The sequence below is a fragment of the Aplidium turbinatum genome, chromosome 3 (genome assembly GCF_918807975.1).
Source record: "Aplidium turbinatum chromosome 3, kaAplTurb1.1, whole genome shotgun sequence".
Taxonomy (NCBI): domain Eukaryota; kingdom Metazoa; phylum Chordata; class Ascidiacea; order Aplousobranchia; family Polyclinidae; genus Aplidium; species Aplidium turbinatum.
This window is the reverse complement of record NC_137474.1, coordinates 35,226,433-35,241,836: the sequence shown is the minus strand read 5'-3', so window position 1 is coordinate 35,241,836 and position 15,404 is coordinate 35,226,433. Positions and strand designations below refer to the sequence as shown.

Below are 15,404 nucleotides of genomic sequence, written 5' to 3'. Positions count from 1 at the left end.
TTTTAGCATATAATCCAATAAAATAGAATTATCATTAAATATATTTTTTGAAAAAAACAACTTCTTATGGAAGCCTTATCGTCACGCATGATGCACCCAGCGTGCATAGTGACATTCAGTGGACGCATTCAACCATTAGTTCAAAAAGATTCTTACCAAAGCTGCCAGAGTTGAGCTAAAGTTGCTAAACCAATCAGAAAATAGATTTTTATTTTTAAAAGCTTGAACATTAATGTTGTCAAGACTTTAACTAAAATAGAAATAGATAATTAAAGTGCATTACATTTTAAAATCAAACGCAAAAGAAAAACCACATGTTTGAGACTTATTTTGGTTACTGGTTCAAAAGTCAAACATGAGTGTAAAGTTATGCCGTGTGGCAACAGTTGTTCTGAAGCTGCAATTCCTCCAAAAAAAAGTCCATAGTATTAATAATAATAATAACATGTGAGATGTCGCAAAGCAGAGTCCATATTCATCTTTCAATTATATACCGTACAGTAAACAAACTAATGAAGACGATAACTATATTGAAGTTAACAGTTGGTATCAATAGTGATTGTTTTTTTACAAACTGACAAAACCAAATTTATGCAAGAGGCAGTCAGTGCTTGAAATCAAGTTGTTTCAGTAGCCTAATACTATGCTGTGTCATCATTTTATTTTTCGTCATTAATGCGTCCGGAATGAAAAACACTACTAACTACAATAGTGGATATGGGCCTACCAGCACGTCAATGAACGGAAAAGGTGGCAAAACCCTGTCAAAGAAACATGTGCTTTCTTGATAAGACATTGGCAGTAATAATAACAACTTAGCATAATTGTGTGCTTACATAATGTAGTAGATTATGCAGGATATTAGAAGTCATAATAAGCCATTTTGATAGGACTGATACAGGAAAGGGGATACTTACTAGATGCAACAATTGCAAGGCATATTTCCAGTTGCTATTGAGAGTAGACGTAATGTTAGATCTAATCACAAATTTTATCATACCGTACATCTATAGATTGTCATGGCATCTTTGTAGGCTATCATCTTAACTTGTACTTAGGCATACCCTGCAACTAAGTCATACTAGTGTGGTGTCTTCTCTGGAAAAATAAATTTTTTGATTAATTAAATCTTTATTAGACTGAGAAAGCTTCTTTGAGGGCTTAGTGCTGGCGATTTTGCATACTTGTAGAGGCTTTCAGCTATTGACACAGGCTCGATTATCTAGATTAACAGAGTAAAGTATCCAATGATTGAATAATTGTTGTTTTTGAATTATTTCAGCTAAATAAAGAACATGCATTGAAATGCATTGCTCAAGCACACACCCCGAGAGTTGAACCTGCGCGCTTCATAGTTAGGATGAGTCAAAAGTCTGAGTGTCTAATTGTATTAAAAGAATTAAAAGATACGCATTGACTACAATCCTAAAAATTCTGCGAAAAAGTTCATGGTGTGTGCAGTAAGCAACAGATCTTAGCCTAAGTTGTTGAATGTTGAAAGCAAAAAGTTTACTGTTAATTTTTTTAATTTGCATCAGGTGAAAAATAACAATAAACTTAACAATTTTTTAGGCATCAATTGTAAGATATTAGGTTTGTTTACACAACATTATCTATATATATAATATGCTTAAGCATGAGCTTTTGCTTACATTATGGATCAGTATGGTATCTTGTGGTGAGGGAAAGATTTTTAGTATGTTGATTTTGATAACAGTTGTGTTATCAATGTGCTGTTACTTAAATAAACACAATATGCAATGTCAAAAAGCTGCTGTTACATTACTTGTACCATACGGTAGTACTTGATGTGTACTTTTCATCACTCATTTGCTTGTATTTTTGTCATCCAATTGTATTTTTTACTTAGAAGACAATGCTGTAAACTTATTTGATCAAAGTATCTGTGTCATGAGAGTGTTATATTTTAAACTATTTTGTTACAGGCCAACAAAAAACACTGAAAATCAGAAAAATACAGCACAATGAAGAAGAATTTTTCAGCACAGCAGAATGCAGTCAATACGTGTATCATGTTAAATCAGTTAATTCACCTGCTTATGTAAGTTGAAGTTTAACTAGATTTATAATTACTAGCATAACTCCTAGTTTATTTTTTTCTAAGAAAATATTTGTGTTATAGCTCATAATATATTCATGTATATGAGAGTTGTTTTGATTTTTTAAAATATGTGCATGTGCTGTAAAGATAGATTGCATGTATTTTTAATGAATGTAACATATTTGTGTTTAACTGTGTGTTGTAATGACATTTCGCAACAGGTTTTTGGTTCAACTTGCGTACATGTCTACCTTTCCTCTGGTGAGTTTGACATAAAATTTCAAAAAGACTTGGAAAGCTTTGGTGATGATGCACCTTCATGGTACCAAGTCTTGTCTGTGAGTTGGGGTTTTTCATGATTTTTGTTGTTCAAAATTTGAAGCATTTTTTCCAACTTTAACTTTGCATAGTTATTAGTTAGTAGTATATGACATTTTTACACCAGCACTTTATGACAAGATGCAGTTCAAATAGAGCTATTCTAATCTAAAACTGGTAACAATTTTATGCAAGGTATGTATATATATAAATTTGTTTGATTAGGTATTCTATTTGAATAAGAACCTTTTGATGATCTCAGACAAGGTGAAACCACCTTTAGAGTGCATTTGATGTATTTAAAAACAGTGGTTCTTAACCCTTTGCCTCGTTGGCACTGGGCTAAAATGACCAACCAGTTTCTGCATCCCGCCAGAATAGTTATAACAATCCAAAATGTACATATCAAGTCAAAGTTATTGCTTCTCAGTTCTCACCTCATTAATGAACTAATCCTGATGATTGAGCATCCTAGTACAACCTTGAAACACCCCTTGCATCCCTGGTTAAGATTTCTTAATTAAGAAAGTGGTGGACTAAGTAATGCTTAGAAATTTTCACAACACCTACAGTTGCATGCTAAATGACATTAAAATCTACTAATATTATTGTTTGTCACAAATATTACTAATAATTAATAAGTTTTCCAAAACAACTGTAAGGTTTACTTTTAGTTTGTTACTTTTTCAGAGTTTCAGTCGATGGCTGTCAAGGAAATCAAATAATGCATCAGGGTACAGTCAAACATATTGTTTCTCTCCTTACAACGAGATGTATTTCATTGTGAGGCCACATAGCAATCAGGGTGGCCGCTTGCGAATCACTGCAACTCATATGGGTTTGTGTTAAATAGAGTTTGTTTGATCAATGGATTTCCATTTTAATGAGGTAGCAATGTGGCATATAGATTCCATTACTATAGTATTCAGTAGCTAAAAGGAAATTATTTTTTTGTGCTAGTGTGACACGTTTGATAATTCTTAATTGACATTGTTTTTACGGAACTACACATTGCGGGATGTCTTGCTGATACACCGAAAATGTTATGATTTCATTTGAGGTTTTCTACAACAGTTTTGCATAATAATGATTTAAACAATAAATGCTAATACCACTAAAACTGTTAATGCCTTGAGCAAGAAAGCCAAGCAGAGCGATTTTCATTAAATTCAGTTACTATGCACTAACGGAATGGCCCGTTTTGGCTAGTCCGATTCGGCTACAGTTTTGAATTGTATTTTATTCCACAATATCGTTTCTTTTGCATTCCGACAAAGAAAAATAAATTGAAATGAAATTTAGTGCAAAATGTTTGAACTATTAAATTGAAATGTTTGCTCACATAAAATCGACATGTATCCTACGTCACTGTCTGTATGCAAACTTACAATATATTAGAATCCTCAACTATTACAAAATTCTAACTCCAACGACGCCTTCTGTTTATTTTGAGAATGTTGTATTTTATTCCACTATATCGTTTCTTTTATAGTTAAAATTATCGAAGCTTTAGATGAGTGGGGTTTAGACCTAACCACTGAGATCTTAAATCAGATTTATGACACCGGAAACATCCCTAGTGATATGGTACGTTCCATATTCATAACTTTACCAAAAAAAAAAAACTGGAGCAACAGAATGCTCACTCCACAGAACAATTAGCCTTGTGAATCATATAACAAAGATCTTACTCCGAATCATGATGATGAGATTGAGACCAAAACTAAAACCGGAAATTTCAACAGCACAGTTTGGATTTGTTCCAGACAAAGGGACCACAAAAGGATTTTTTACATTAAAAATGATAACAGAGAGATGTATGTCTGATTCTTTGTTTATTTGGAGAATTTTGTATTTTATTCCACAATATCGTTTTTTCTTTGCATTCTTGTATTTTATCCAGTGTTTACCTTTGAGTGCCTTCCCAGACGGCAAAATCCGTCATTTTTACATTGATTCAACGTCTGCAGACTATTTGGGAACTGTCTTTTTTTCGTTGACACGTTTTCGCTTAGACTTTATCTCATTAACTTCTATTGCAGGGGTCACCAACTGGCGGCCCGCGGGACGCATGCGGCCCACCACGCTGTAATGTGCGGCCCGCGGAAGGTATCAGCATACAAGTAGGCTATAACCAAAAAAACTTTTCTTGAGGAATTAAAGAGCATGAAGGCAAAAAATACTTTCCCGGAAGCATATTTTTGCTTGCATACGATTCCGCCGACCGACCAATCCATAGCATCTTTTCACATATAAACTAGGTGGGCAATTGCCCACCTAGTCCGTTTGCTTGCCCCCCTAGCCCTTTCTTTGCCCCTCTAGTTTTAAAATAGGTGGGCAATTTTTAAGACTTAATTTTTGTTTAAGTTAGATTCAAGTTAAAGAATGAACAGCGAAATGGAAAGCTTCAGCATACATTTAGGCTAGAACTCATGAGCCTACCTTTGACCTTACTTATAATATCCTTATAATGTTCCATTCAAGCAGATTAATTATCAATTTGTGTTGTGAATAGGCTACCTCAAATTTTATGTGAGATTCTAAATGTCTGAATTACCGAAGTTTTTTTCCTGATTTTCATCAAAATAAAATACCAGCTTTTTAGAATTATCTAATTCTGCAAAGATTCAACTCATTATATTCTTAGCAGTTGTGTTTCATATACCGTAAGCTATTATCATAGTTGTTTCTTTTTACTTTAGTACAAGAGACCTCTGCAACTAAAGGTTGCTAGATTAAATTTTATTACATTATTGTTTATAAAATATTGTGGGGGGGATGAATATAGGTATCAATTATGGGTCTCAGAAGTTTAGTCAAGGTATAATATGCCTTTTTACTCACAATTTGCCTGAGAAATCTACATTTTTAGGCATATATACATTTTTTACGCTCGGGAAAAAAAATGCATTTTTCCCATCATTTATGCGCGAAAAGTGCCCTTTTCAACATAACTCTCACGCTAAAAGTGCCTTTTTTTGAAAATTTGCCCACCTAGTCCCAATTTGTGAAAAGATGCTATGGACCAATCAGATTGTAGTTCTAGGTGGGGATCGCTTAAAGTTATTCCAATGCGATGTCCACTGTCCAGCCACACTGTCCTAGTGGTTGATTAAAACGTATATTTTCGAATTTGTCTATGAGCATAGGGTTGCTTATTTTAAGTAATTTGTAAATGTCATGTAAACATAGTGTGCGTTTCACCGTTAATATTGTGTTTCATGAGTATTGAGCAAATCCCTTTATGCAAGTTTTTGTTGGCAAAATAGGTCGGTGTGCCAACTGAATTTATAATAAATTGGCAAAATATTATATATAAACTTAAAGACTTTTTTTGGTTGTAATACGAAAATATTTAGCTTTGTAGGATTGCAAAATGTTGTTAATCAACAATTCTTGCCATGCTGATAAGCACCGCAAGTGACAGTTGTCTAATAAGGACGGTTTTAGAGAGAACACTGTTCATGAGTTACCGAAAGAAACGTTTTTTTCGGTGATTATCACAAGCATTTGTTTCATGGTGCCTGGTTTCTTTCTCCCTGTTATTGGAGCCTACTTTTCGCTGATATGCTTGCAGGTCACTATTGTTGGCTGTATTGCGATGTGTCAAACATTTCCTTGTTTACTGAACCTGTTAATTGCAAGATATCTTTTGTGAAGCGAAGTGACAACACCACTCTTGCTTGGCGATAAATATTCTGATGAAACTGCTATAGCCTCGTTACAATTGCGCAAAACAAGTGGCCTCGTTTATTAGATATTGTTAAAGAAAGTCAAGAGTGTTGTTAAAGGAGCTTGGTCTGGCAGTAGCGTTGTTCGACTAATTTTGTTGCTGCGGTAATCTAAGATAAATATTAACAACATGTCACGCTGGATACTGGGTACGAAATGCGTTCTTTCTAGCATAAGAGTCAACCTACCTAAAATTTTATTAGTGCGGCCCGCCACAGCTCTCTTTAGTGCTAAAGTGGCCCGCATGTAAAAAAGGTTGGTGACCCCTGCTCTATTGTTAATCATGAAAAATGTTGTTTTGATGTAAAACACATATTTTGAACGAACCCAGACAACAAAATTCGTCTGCAGACGTTGAATCAATGTAAACATGACGGATTTTGCCGTCTGGGAAGACACTCAAAAGGTAAACACTGGATAAAATGCAAGAATGCAAAAGAAACGATATTGTGGAATAAAATACAAAATTCTCTAAATAAACATACAAATCTCTGCTTTCATTTTTAGTGTAAAAATTCCTTTTGGGGTCCCTTTGTCTGGAACAAATCCAAACTGTGCTGTTGAAATTTCCGATTTTAGTTTTGGTCTCAATCTCATCATCATGATTCGGAGTAAGATCTTTGTTATATGATTCACAAGGCTAATTGTTCTGTGGAGTGAGCATTCTGTTGCTCCAGTTTTCTTTGGTAAAGCTATGAATATGGAACGTACCATATCACTAGGGATGTTTCCGGTGTCATAAATCTGATTTAAGATCTCAGTGGTTAGGTCTAAACCCCACTCATCTAAAGCTTCGATAATTTCAACTATAAAAGAAACGATATAGTGGAATAAAATACAACATTCTCAAAATAAACAGAAGGCGTCGTTGGAGTTAGAATTTTGTAATAGTTGAGGATTCTAACATATTCTAAGTTTGCATACAGACGGTGACGTAGGATACATGTCGATTTTATGTGAGCAAACATTTCAATTTAATAGTTCAAACATTTTGCGCTAAATTTCATTTCAATTTATTTTTCTTTGTCGGAATGCAAAAGAAACGATATTGTGGAATAAAATACAAAATTTTCAAAACTGTAGCCGAATAGAGAACTAGCCGAATCGGACTACCCAAATACTAGCAGACACCCATTCACTAAAAACCTTAACAGCCTGTTTCACTTTATTAGGATCATCAGAAGAAACTTATTCAAATAGAGTCTATTAAATGAATACATTTAAATACGATTCTATATGAATAAGTTCCCTCTGATGATCCTAATAATGCGAAACAAGATGTTAATGTTTTTAGAGAGTAGTATCTGAATTTGATGGATAGTAATAATAATTTAATTTTTTTTGTATGGTCCAAAACGTCATCTTCATTTTCAGTACTGGATTTAACCTGTTGCATCCGCCTTATATCTGGATTGCTGCTTTTCTACAAAGCTCCCCAACTTTCAAAGTCTATGGCTTTCTACTACACAAGTGGGACAGGTTTAGGAATTATTGCATCAGCTCTCATTCTTGTGTTCGTACTGAGTCGTTTCTTGCCAAAAGTAAGTCGAAAGCAATCGTGTGAAAGGACTTTTCTTTCATTTAATTGTTTGCATGAAGAAACATGATTTCAAGCTGAAAAGTTGTCTTGGTTATTTCACCCCAAACGAAACCGAACAAAACCTTTTTTAAACAAAGCAACCGAAAAGAGCATGGGATGTTGTGCGATGTCTGTTTTTGACCCATCAAAGAGTCAGTATCTGACCCATCAGAGATGTCATCAGACACATCCTACTCGTAAAATCCGGTAATTTTGTCGATTTTAACGTGAATGATGTCAGGGCTGTGGAGTCGGAGAGATTTTGACATAATCCGGAAACTGAGTCGGCCAGTTATAAACTGAAGACTCCGAGTCGTACATTTTTCGCCTCACTCCATAGCGCTAAATAATATCACAACGACATAAACGAAGATTTTGCTACCTATATGCCGTGAAAGTATGTACCATCATATAGTCTTTAGCCTTTTACTTTGGCGCCAGAACAGTCGTCCACTACTCAGCTAAAAAAATCAATCATTCATCTCTTTTATTGAGCAGATATATTAACTATTACGTTACTTTTCAATATTTACTAAAGTCTAATGTTACCACAGAAAGGTGCCGCTTACACTGTCCTTCTTGGGGGGTGGTCGCTATGTGGATTTGTCCTCTCAAAGTTGTGGAGTAATGTCACAGAGGTAATGATCAACTACTACCAGTATGTGATTGGATACGCTGTTATTTCAGGTTAGTAGCGTATTTATAAAAATAACTCTTCAATATGTTTAGCATCAAAAAAGTGTCATATTATTACAACTCGGTTTGCAGTAGCTTATTAGTCGAATTGTTTCTTTTCTGCGAAATGAATTCAGGGCTGCAGAGCCTGAGAGATTTTGGCTTATCCGGAATCGGAGTCGTCAAAAAAAAAGGCCAATTTCGGCTAGATACAAAATGTGGAGCATTCAAATTTTTGTTTGCAATCATTTTTTAAATATTTTTTCTTATTCTTCATATTACGCTGTAAAACTTTACCTGAAAATGGAAGTGTTTGTTCTTGTCAGTTTTTGTGAAAGTCGCCATTTCAATTTCGATCACAATTTATGCAAAATTAAAAAAAAAAATCGGCACCACTGAAGTCGGACATGGCCAATTATAAATCGAAGAGTCGGAGTCATTATTCACCCGACTCCACACAGCCCTAAATAAATTGTAGAACTATGACCGAAAGGGCGTTGCTTCGTCACCTATCGAAAGCATCCTGCACGCAGCTTCGAAGGTGGGAAGGAAGATTTTCTTTGCTTTTCCGTCCACTTAATCTCTATCTTAAACCACCATGTATACGAGGATGAAACTAGATGCGACTATGATGTCCATGCCGGAGAAAAAAAATGAATCTCACAGCTTCACCTATTCAGACAGCAAAATTCGTCATTTTTCCATTGATTCGTCTGCAGACAAATCAATATAGAAATGACGGATTTGCTGTTTGTCTTTTTTCTCTGTTGTTATTGCTTATTCTGTTATTTATTTTTATTTGTATGAGGGTGGCACTGGCAGCTGACTTCATTGATCTTATGGTCATTTCCTGTCCTTTTAGTACCAGCACTACATTCAATGTATTTATTTTAATTGAAGTACGTGCTGTAGTACTAAACCTAATAAAAAGAATCTGGGTGATGCTTGAGTTACTTTTTCAGGCTTTATAAGCTTTGGAATATGCTACCGTTACGGGACAATTACCGACCCAAGATCTCACAGTGTCATCCAATGGGCGATTCAATTGCTATCACTGTTGCTTATTTACAGTGGAACACAACTGACAAAGGTGACATCATTACTTGCTGTTGGTGGTTAATTAGCTACTTACTATCTTTTTCCAGCCAGCAACGTCTGCAGACGTTAAATCAATGCAAAAAAGAAGATAAGTTTAATAATGTTCTTTGGTTGAACACTTTTTCACACTGAACTCCGTGCTTTTGTTTGGAGAAGATTAGTTTTAAAACTGAACCCGATGTTCGTTCTGTTGGAAATTATCACAGCATTGAATGTATTGAAGGCTGTAAAACTTACAGAGCGTTCATGTTGAACTTCACACCGTTTAGATTCAGTATCTTGTAAACATCATATCGCTCAACTTTGAATTATGTTTTGTCCTCATGATATCAAACTTGCCTGTCCATCTTCGTTGCTCAGCCCAGGCAGCAAAAGCCATCATTACTTAATCCAGGGGTGTCCAAAGTCTGGCCCGCTAGACGTTTTTGTATGGCCCGCGCCCGTTGTTGCACAGTGTGTTATTTTTGGGCAGCAGACACACAGAAATTACACAAATTCAACCTGCATGTCTTAGAAACCTAGTCAATACAGTACTTTCTCATATACAAAAGCCAAACGAGAAGAATTAAAATCATTGTTGTGTCAGAATTGCGAAATCAACTATTATTGCCTGAAGAGAATAATAATAATGTATTATACAGTCGAGCATTCATTCATTTTCTTGCCAGCAAATTCAACGATCGCCTTCAAGATTTCGTCGCAAATAAAAAGGACTTTTTGCTATTCACTTCTTTTTCTTGAACCCTGAACAATGAACCTAGAACAATTCCCTCCCCACCTCCTCAAAATATTTAAATAAAACTTTCACACTCTGTTGCAGCATCATTTGACAAAGTTTTGCTATTGATTTAAGCTGAAAGTACTCTTAGAATGCACAATTTTAAGATACTTTTTTCCAAATTTCCTGGGGGTGCCCTTCCACACCTCTTGTGGGTACTGCGTCTTCGGTGACTCGTTGCCGGGCTTACTCACATGTCCAAAAATACTTCTTTGTTCCCCCTCCCCCGAAATTTTGTTCTGGCTACGCCCTTGGTCAGTTTCATCTTTCGCATTAACAGAGCTGTGTTTTACAAAGCTCTTGGATGTTTCAAGTTCTGAGTAAAAAGCAGATAACATATACGTACAGTACAGCCTAACTTATCATATCCCATGATATGTATATAACAAAATACTTAAACCTGCATATTGCTTTGTTGTATGTAAATGACATTAAATAATACAATATTGCTATACAGTATATGCATCTTTACGCAAAACAAGATTGTGTTGGCCCACGAACACTTCCGCATTATTAAATCTGGCCCGCCTGGGAAAAACATTTGAACATCCCTGACTTAATCCAAATCTTGAACCACCGGGCGTAAGCCTGGAGTGGATACGACAAAAAGTCGTTTTTTTTATAATTACAACTAATTTTCGTTCAATGTAGGTTTCCCTTACAATAGTAATGATGCTGGTAGTTCATTGGTCAGTGACAAGCAGTGTGAAGTTTAAATGGAGCTGGGACTTCGATATTTTTAAGTTGAAGAGTATCAATTGGTTGTAAGTAGATATAACTAACAGTTTTAATATTTTTAACGAAGTTCGACTTCGGCAAAGAAAATTTTATTTTGTTGATTAATTTTTAGCCACATAATTAGTTTATCGTATTGCTCATTGCACTTGTGACAAAACCAATAAACCATTCTTCATATTCCATGGGTATTGGGTATATTAAAACGTGTGCAAGCAAATCACCAAAATGTACTGAAAATTTCCAACCTTCTTACTCTTGTTCATACCATGTCGTTCAAAAAACAAGTTTACTTCTCATCAGATTTGCTGAATCGACCATGTCTGTACTCTTCTTTTTAATTTATCTCCTTAATAGACAAAATTTACCTCTAAGAAGTAAATTTACTCTCGATTGATTTCCCTTGGTATACACAATGTGCATAGTTTACGAACAAGTTTCTTTCTTTACAAAGGCACTTGTTTCCGTCCTCAAGTTTAGCCTCTTTCTACTCCCATGATTTGAGCACGTACGTACGCACGTACTCTTGTGCGCCTGTACGACGTTCGAAATGTCATCGGTTCGACACTCAACGGGTTGTGTTTGCAACAAGACACTTAATAACATACTTGAAGGTGGACACAAAGATTGTCTTTCTCGCTCATCAAAAATTTCAACCACTAAGTGAAAACTAGGATGCGACACAAAATTGTATATTGAATTTCCGTGCTGTCGCGATATTTCACGTTTCTATTCAAGTTTTTTTGTATTTCTCCTTGTCTTGTACGATTGTGTATACTGTGATGCATTGTTGCAGTAAGTGGCCATTCCGACGCTCACAGCCACCAAGATTCTTGACTGAAGAAGAATACCAGCTTGAAGGAAAGGTTGAGACGGAAAAAGCTCTAGAAGAATTACGGAAATTTTGCCACAGCCCTGAGTGTTCTCCTTGGAAAACGCTCTCTAGAATAGAGTCACCAAAAAGGTAATTTTCGGGTCTACATTTCAGATAATAGTTTGATTTATAGTCGCTATGCTAAGGTCTATTAGCGACAGGACTGATTTTTAATTTTTGTTTCAGATTTACGATGTCACCACATTATTACCCGACTTATCCTCACTGCGTTATGCAAGAAAACACACAATCGTTACCGTTTTTAAAGTCTTTGGCATGACCCGACTTGGAATCGATCTCAGATCTACCAGCACTAGAGCCGAGGGCGAAACCCTCGGCCACTGAGGTGGTCTGCATTTCGGAGGAAGTTCTCAAGTTTGACGTCATTAATTTTGATGACGAGGTGTTTCATTACAGAATATCACACTTGATCACATGACTTGTGTCATACAATGATTTGAAGAATCTCAGCCCATTTGCCTTGCTCAAGGACATATTAGCCAAGTTAATTGTTCGGTTTTCTTGCATTAACGTAAAAACATTTACAAGTTAATGTCATTTCGATGCGATAACAATCCCAGTAAATCCAAAGCAAACTTGAGGCTTGGTACTGAGTTCAATCCAGTTGAATTGTTGATATTTACTCAGCACCGATAAAGTTCCATTAAGCGGCACATAGTGAAATTCACACACAAAACTTCTCCAATCGGACACTTTACTCTGTCAATCTCAGTGACCAGCTCTGCCTTAGTGGTTCAAAGCCTCTACTCAGGTTCAAGCATGCGGAAGCTACCAGGATTAGGTCATTTATCAGTCAACCAAAAAGAAACATGTAACAATATTGTAACATAAATAACTTTCTGTAGCGATTCTTTAAACTAAAGCGATATCTATGAATCCAAAAGTGACCGGCTTACTGCACGTTGCTAAGTTACATCGACTCTACACCGGTGCTGCTATTAAACTAACACTTCTTCAGTTTTATGCAAGGAAATATCACCATTTCTTGTTAATTGACCGACAAAGGCCAAAATAACAATTGTCAATGTTCATAGATTCGCGCAGTTTGTCGATGGTGACAGTCACTTACTGGACGGTGAGATTACTCTGCACGAAGAAACCATGGACAGTTTGTCCGACACAGAAGACGATCAGTTGTTTGTTGGAGATTATTCTTTGATGTCAGAAGATGATGACAGTTTGGAGCTTTGATTTTTTGTGTGCTGGTCTCATAGCGACCTATTTTCAGGGCTGTGGAGTCTCGCAAAAAATACATAACTGTTCAGTTTATAACTGACCGACTCTGGACACGCCAAAATCCCTCCCACTTCACAGCCCTGCTTATATACACAGGCCATGCCAACGTGTGAACCTAGCATGGTGATTGGAGGCCGATGTAATTTTGAACTCTAGGCAATGTACTTTATATCTTTTTGAAAAGATAGTTTTTAGAATCCAAATTTCCAAAGTGTGATCACTGAATTTGAAATCACTGCAAAACTCCTATTTTCACGCTAAAAAAATCACAAATTTACCCTGTTACTAGTGTTGTGAGATGCTTTTCGAATTTCCAGCACAAATACTAAAATTTGATCTATTATTATTTGTATGGTAATAATAGTACAAAAGTAGCCTAATATGTACAGGAAGACTATATATCAACTACTACTCCAACCATCGACTTTATCAAGCGCAGCAAATCGGCCACCAATCAAATTTGGAGCTTGTGCTTTGGCATGGCTTGTATAAGTAGGTCTCCATGGCTGGTCTTTAGGTACGTCTACCTACCATATTTCAGGTAGATATTTACTGGTGAAGGATAAAGTGATCCGTAATGTCAGAATGCATTTTTAGAACATTTATACTGTTTTCGAACATAACTGACAAAACATACGTGCTCCTATGTTTTTTTCCATGACGTTATTTTATTCTAATATCGACTGAAATTGTTGGTACTAAATATTGACACGAATTTATGCTATCGCTTTAAACACTTGCCAGTTGATAAGCTACGGTGCCAGAAATTATATTTGTCACAGCTGCTGTCAATTCTTTTGGTCAACCATGATTTCACATTAACATGCATAATCCCGTGGATTGCAGCCAGGAAAATTTCCAGTATATTGTTGCTTTAACGTAAGCCAACGCTGAAGCAACATCCAGATAGATCTTCCCCTTTTTTAATTTTCAAGGTACGCGTGGAATTATTTGCATTGCCGGTTTGTTTTAGTACGAAGTTTTTTTCACACAACACACGTTGTTTTAGTCTTGTTCTTCGTCGTCACTACCCCGTTGCTTGGATGATGCGAAAATTGCTCTAGTCGCTTCTAGCCTAAAGATCATCTCGTAATTTTTGATCTTTTTTATCACTCTACCTAGAAAAGCTGTTTTGAGTGTTTTAACTCACTTGAAAACATAAGTTTAACATCAAAATTTGAGCAAAGTGGTGGAACTACATCTTGCGTTATCTCTTCGTTGTTTGAATAGATCTTGCGTAGCATACACTTTTTTTTTTCACCTGTATAAAAAACTTCTTTCTTTCAATGTTTCTTTTGTTGACACCAGAAAATGTAAACAGGGCTGATTTTGCTAGCTGGGAAGTACCTTCAATTTTCTTGGATTGTCAACCTCACTGCCACGTGTAATGCTGATTCAGCAAAATTCCACTGTGAAACTAGACGAACCTGTCAGCAGAGAAAAATTGTTTCTGTGTTTCACGACAGATTGGCGTGAAAATGCCACTTTATGGTCCTGAGAAAAATGTGTGTGTAACGGTACGTAAAGCACACAGTCGTTGAAATTTTTACCACACCATGTGTGAGCAATTTTTAATAAACGCTTTATAATAATAATGATGTGCATTTCTATTCAGCGCTGTCACTGCAAGTATATGATGCTCTCAGTGCTTTAAAGGCAGACAGTTCCAGGTTAGAAGAGTTTCCCTTTTGCTTCATAGAAGCTTGGTTTTCATCCGGAAAACAGCACTGAGAGAAAATGTTGGATGGTTTCAAAAACTTTTTTTTACTTCTACATACAAATCGATTTCATTATTCTACTATCTTATCATACACCTTGAGATAATGCGCTTCGTGAGCGAAAAGACTTAAAGATCAAGCAGCGCTGGTTCGGATACCGGTAACCAGTTTGTTTAGCAGTCTGCAACTAAAAACTCATTATTTTGTCTGAAACTCTATCACGCAAACTCTTTCAGAAATAACTGCTTTCAGAAAGTTTCGATAAAAAATATGGACGGAAAATTGCAAATTAGCCTGAATATTTAAACACTTCACACATTATTCTGTTGATAGATCACAATCCGACCGGCGGGTGCATAAGGCGTGGGTCGGATCATTCCGCGGATTGGTGACCCCTGTTCTACAGTAGTCTCAGCCTTTGCTATGTTGACACATTCATTTCGCTGTGGTGGTCAGAAACAAAAAAATAAACTGTAGAGCTGACATTGATCATGCCTGACATTAGCCACGATGACGTCCTTTACATGGCAAAAAATGGTACACTGGCGCTGTCATAGAGAATGTCGTCTACAATCCTT

At 36.1% G+C, this 15,404-nt stretch overlaps 1 protein-coding gene across 1 annotated transcript; it reads left to right on the top strand.

Moving 5' to 3' along the window:
• Positions 1-1,570: 1,570 nt before the first annotated feature.
• Positions 1,571-14,694, top strand: LOC145766983 (nuclear envelope integral membrane protein 1-like). The gene is made up of 10 exons (XM_082578707.1): positions 1,571-1,678; positions 1,947-2,062; positions 2,284-2,400; positions 3,071-3,218; positions 7,487-7,653; positions 8,246-8,378; positions 9,329-9,456; positions 10,894-11,006; positions 11,774-11,941; positions 12,907-14,694. The coding sequence occupies exons 1-10, from the start codon at positions 1,627-1,629 to the stop codon at positions 13,061-13,063; spliced, it is 1,299 nt and encodes a 432-aa protein (XP_082434833.1). The 5' UTR covers positions 1,571-1,626; the 3' UTR covers positions 13,064-14,694.
• The last annotated feature ends 710 nt before the right edge of the window (positions 14,695-15,404 follow it).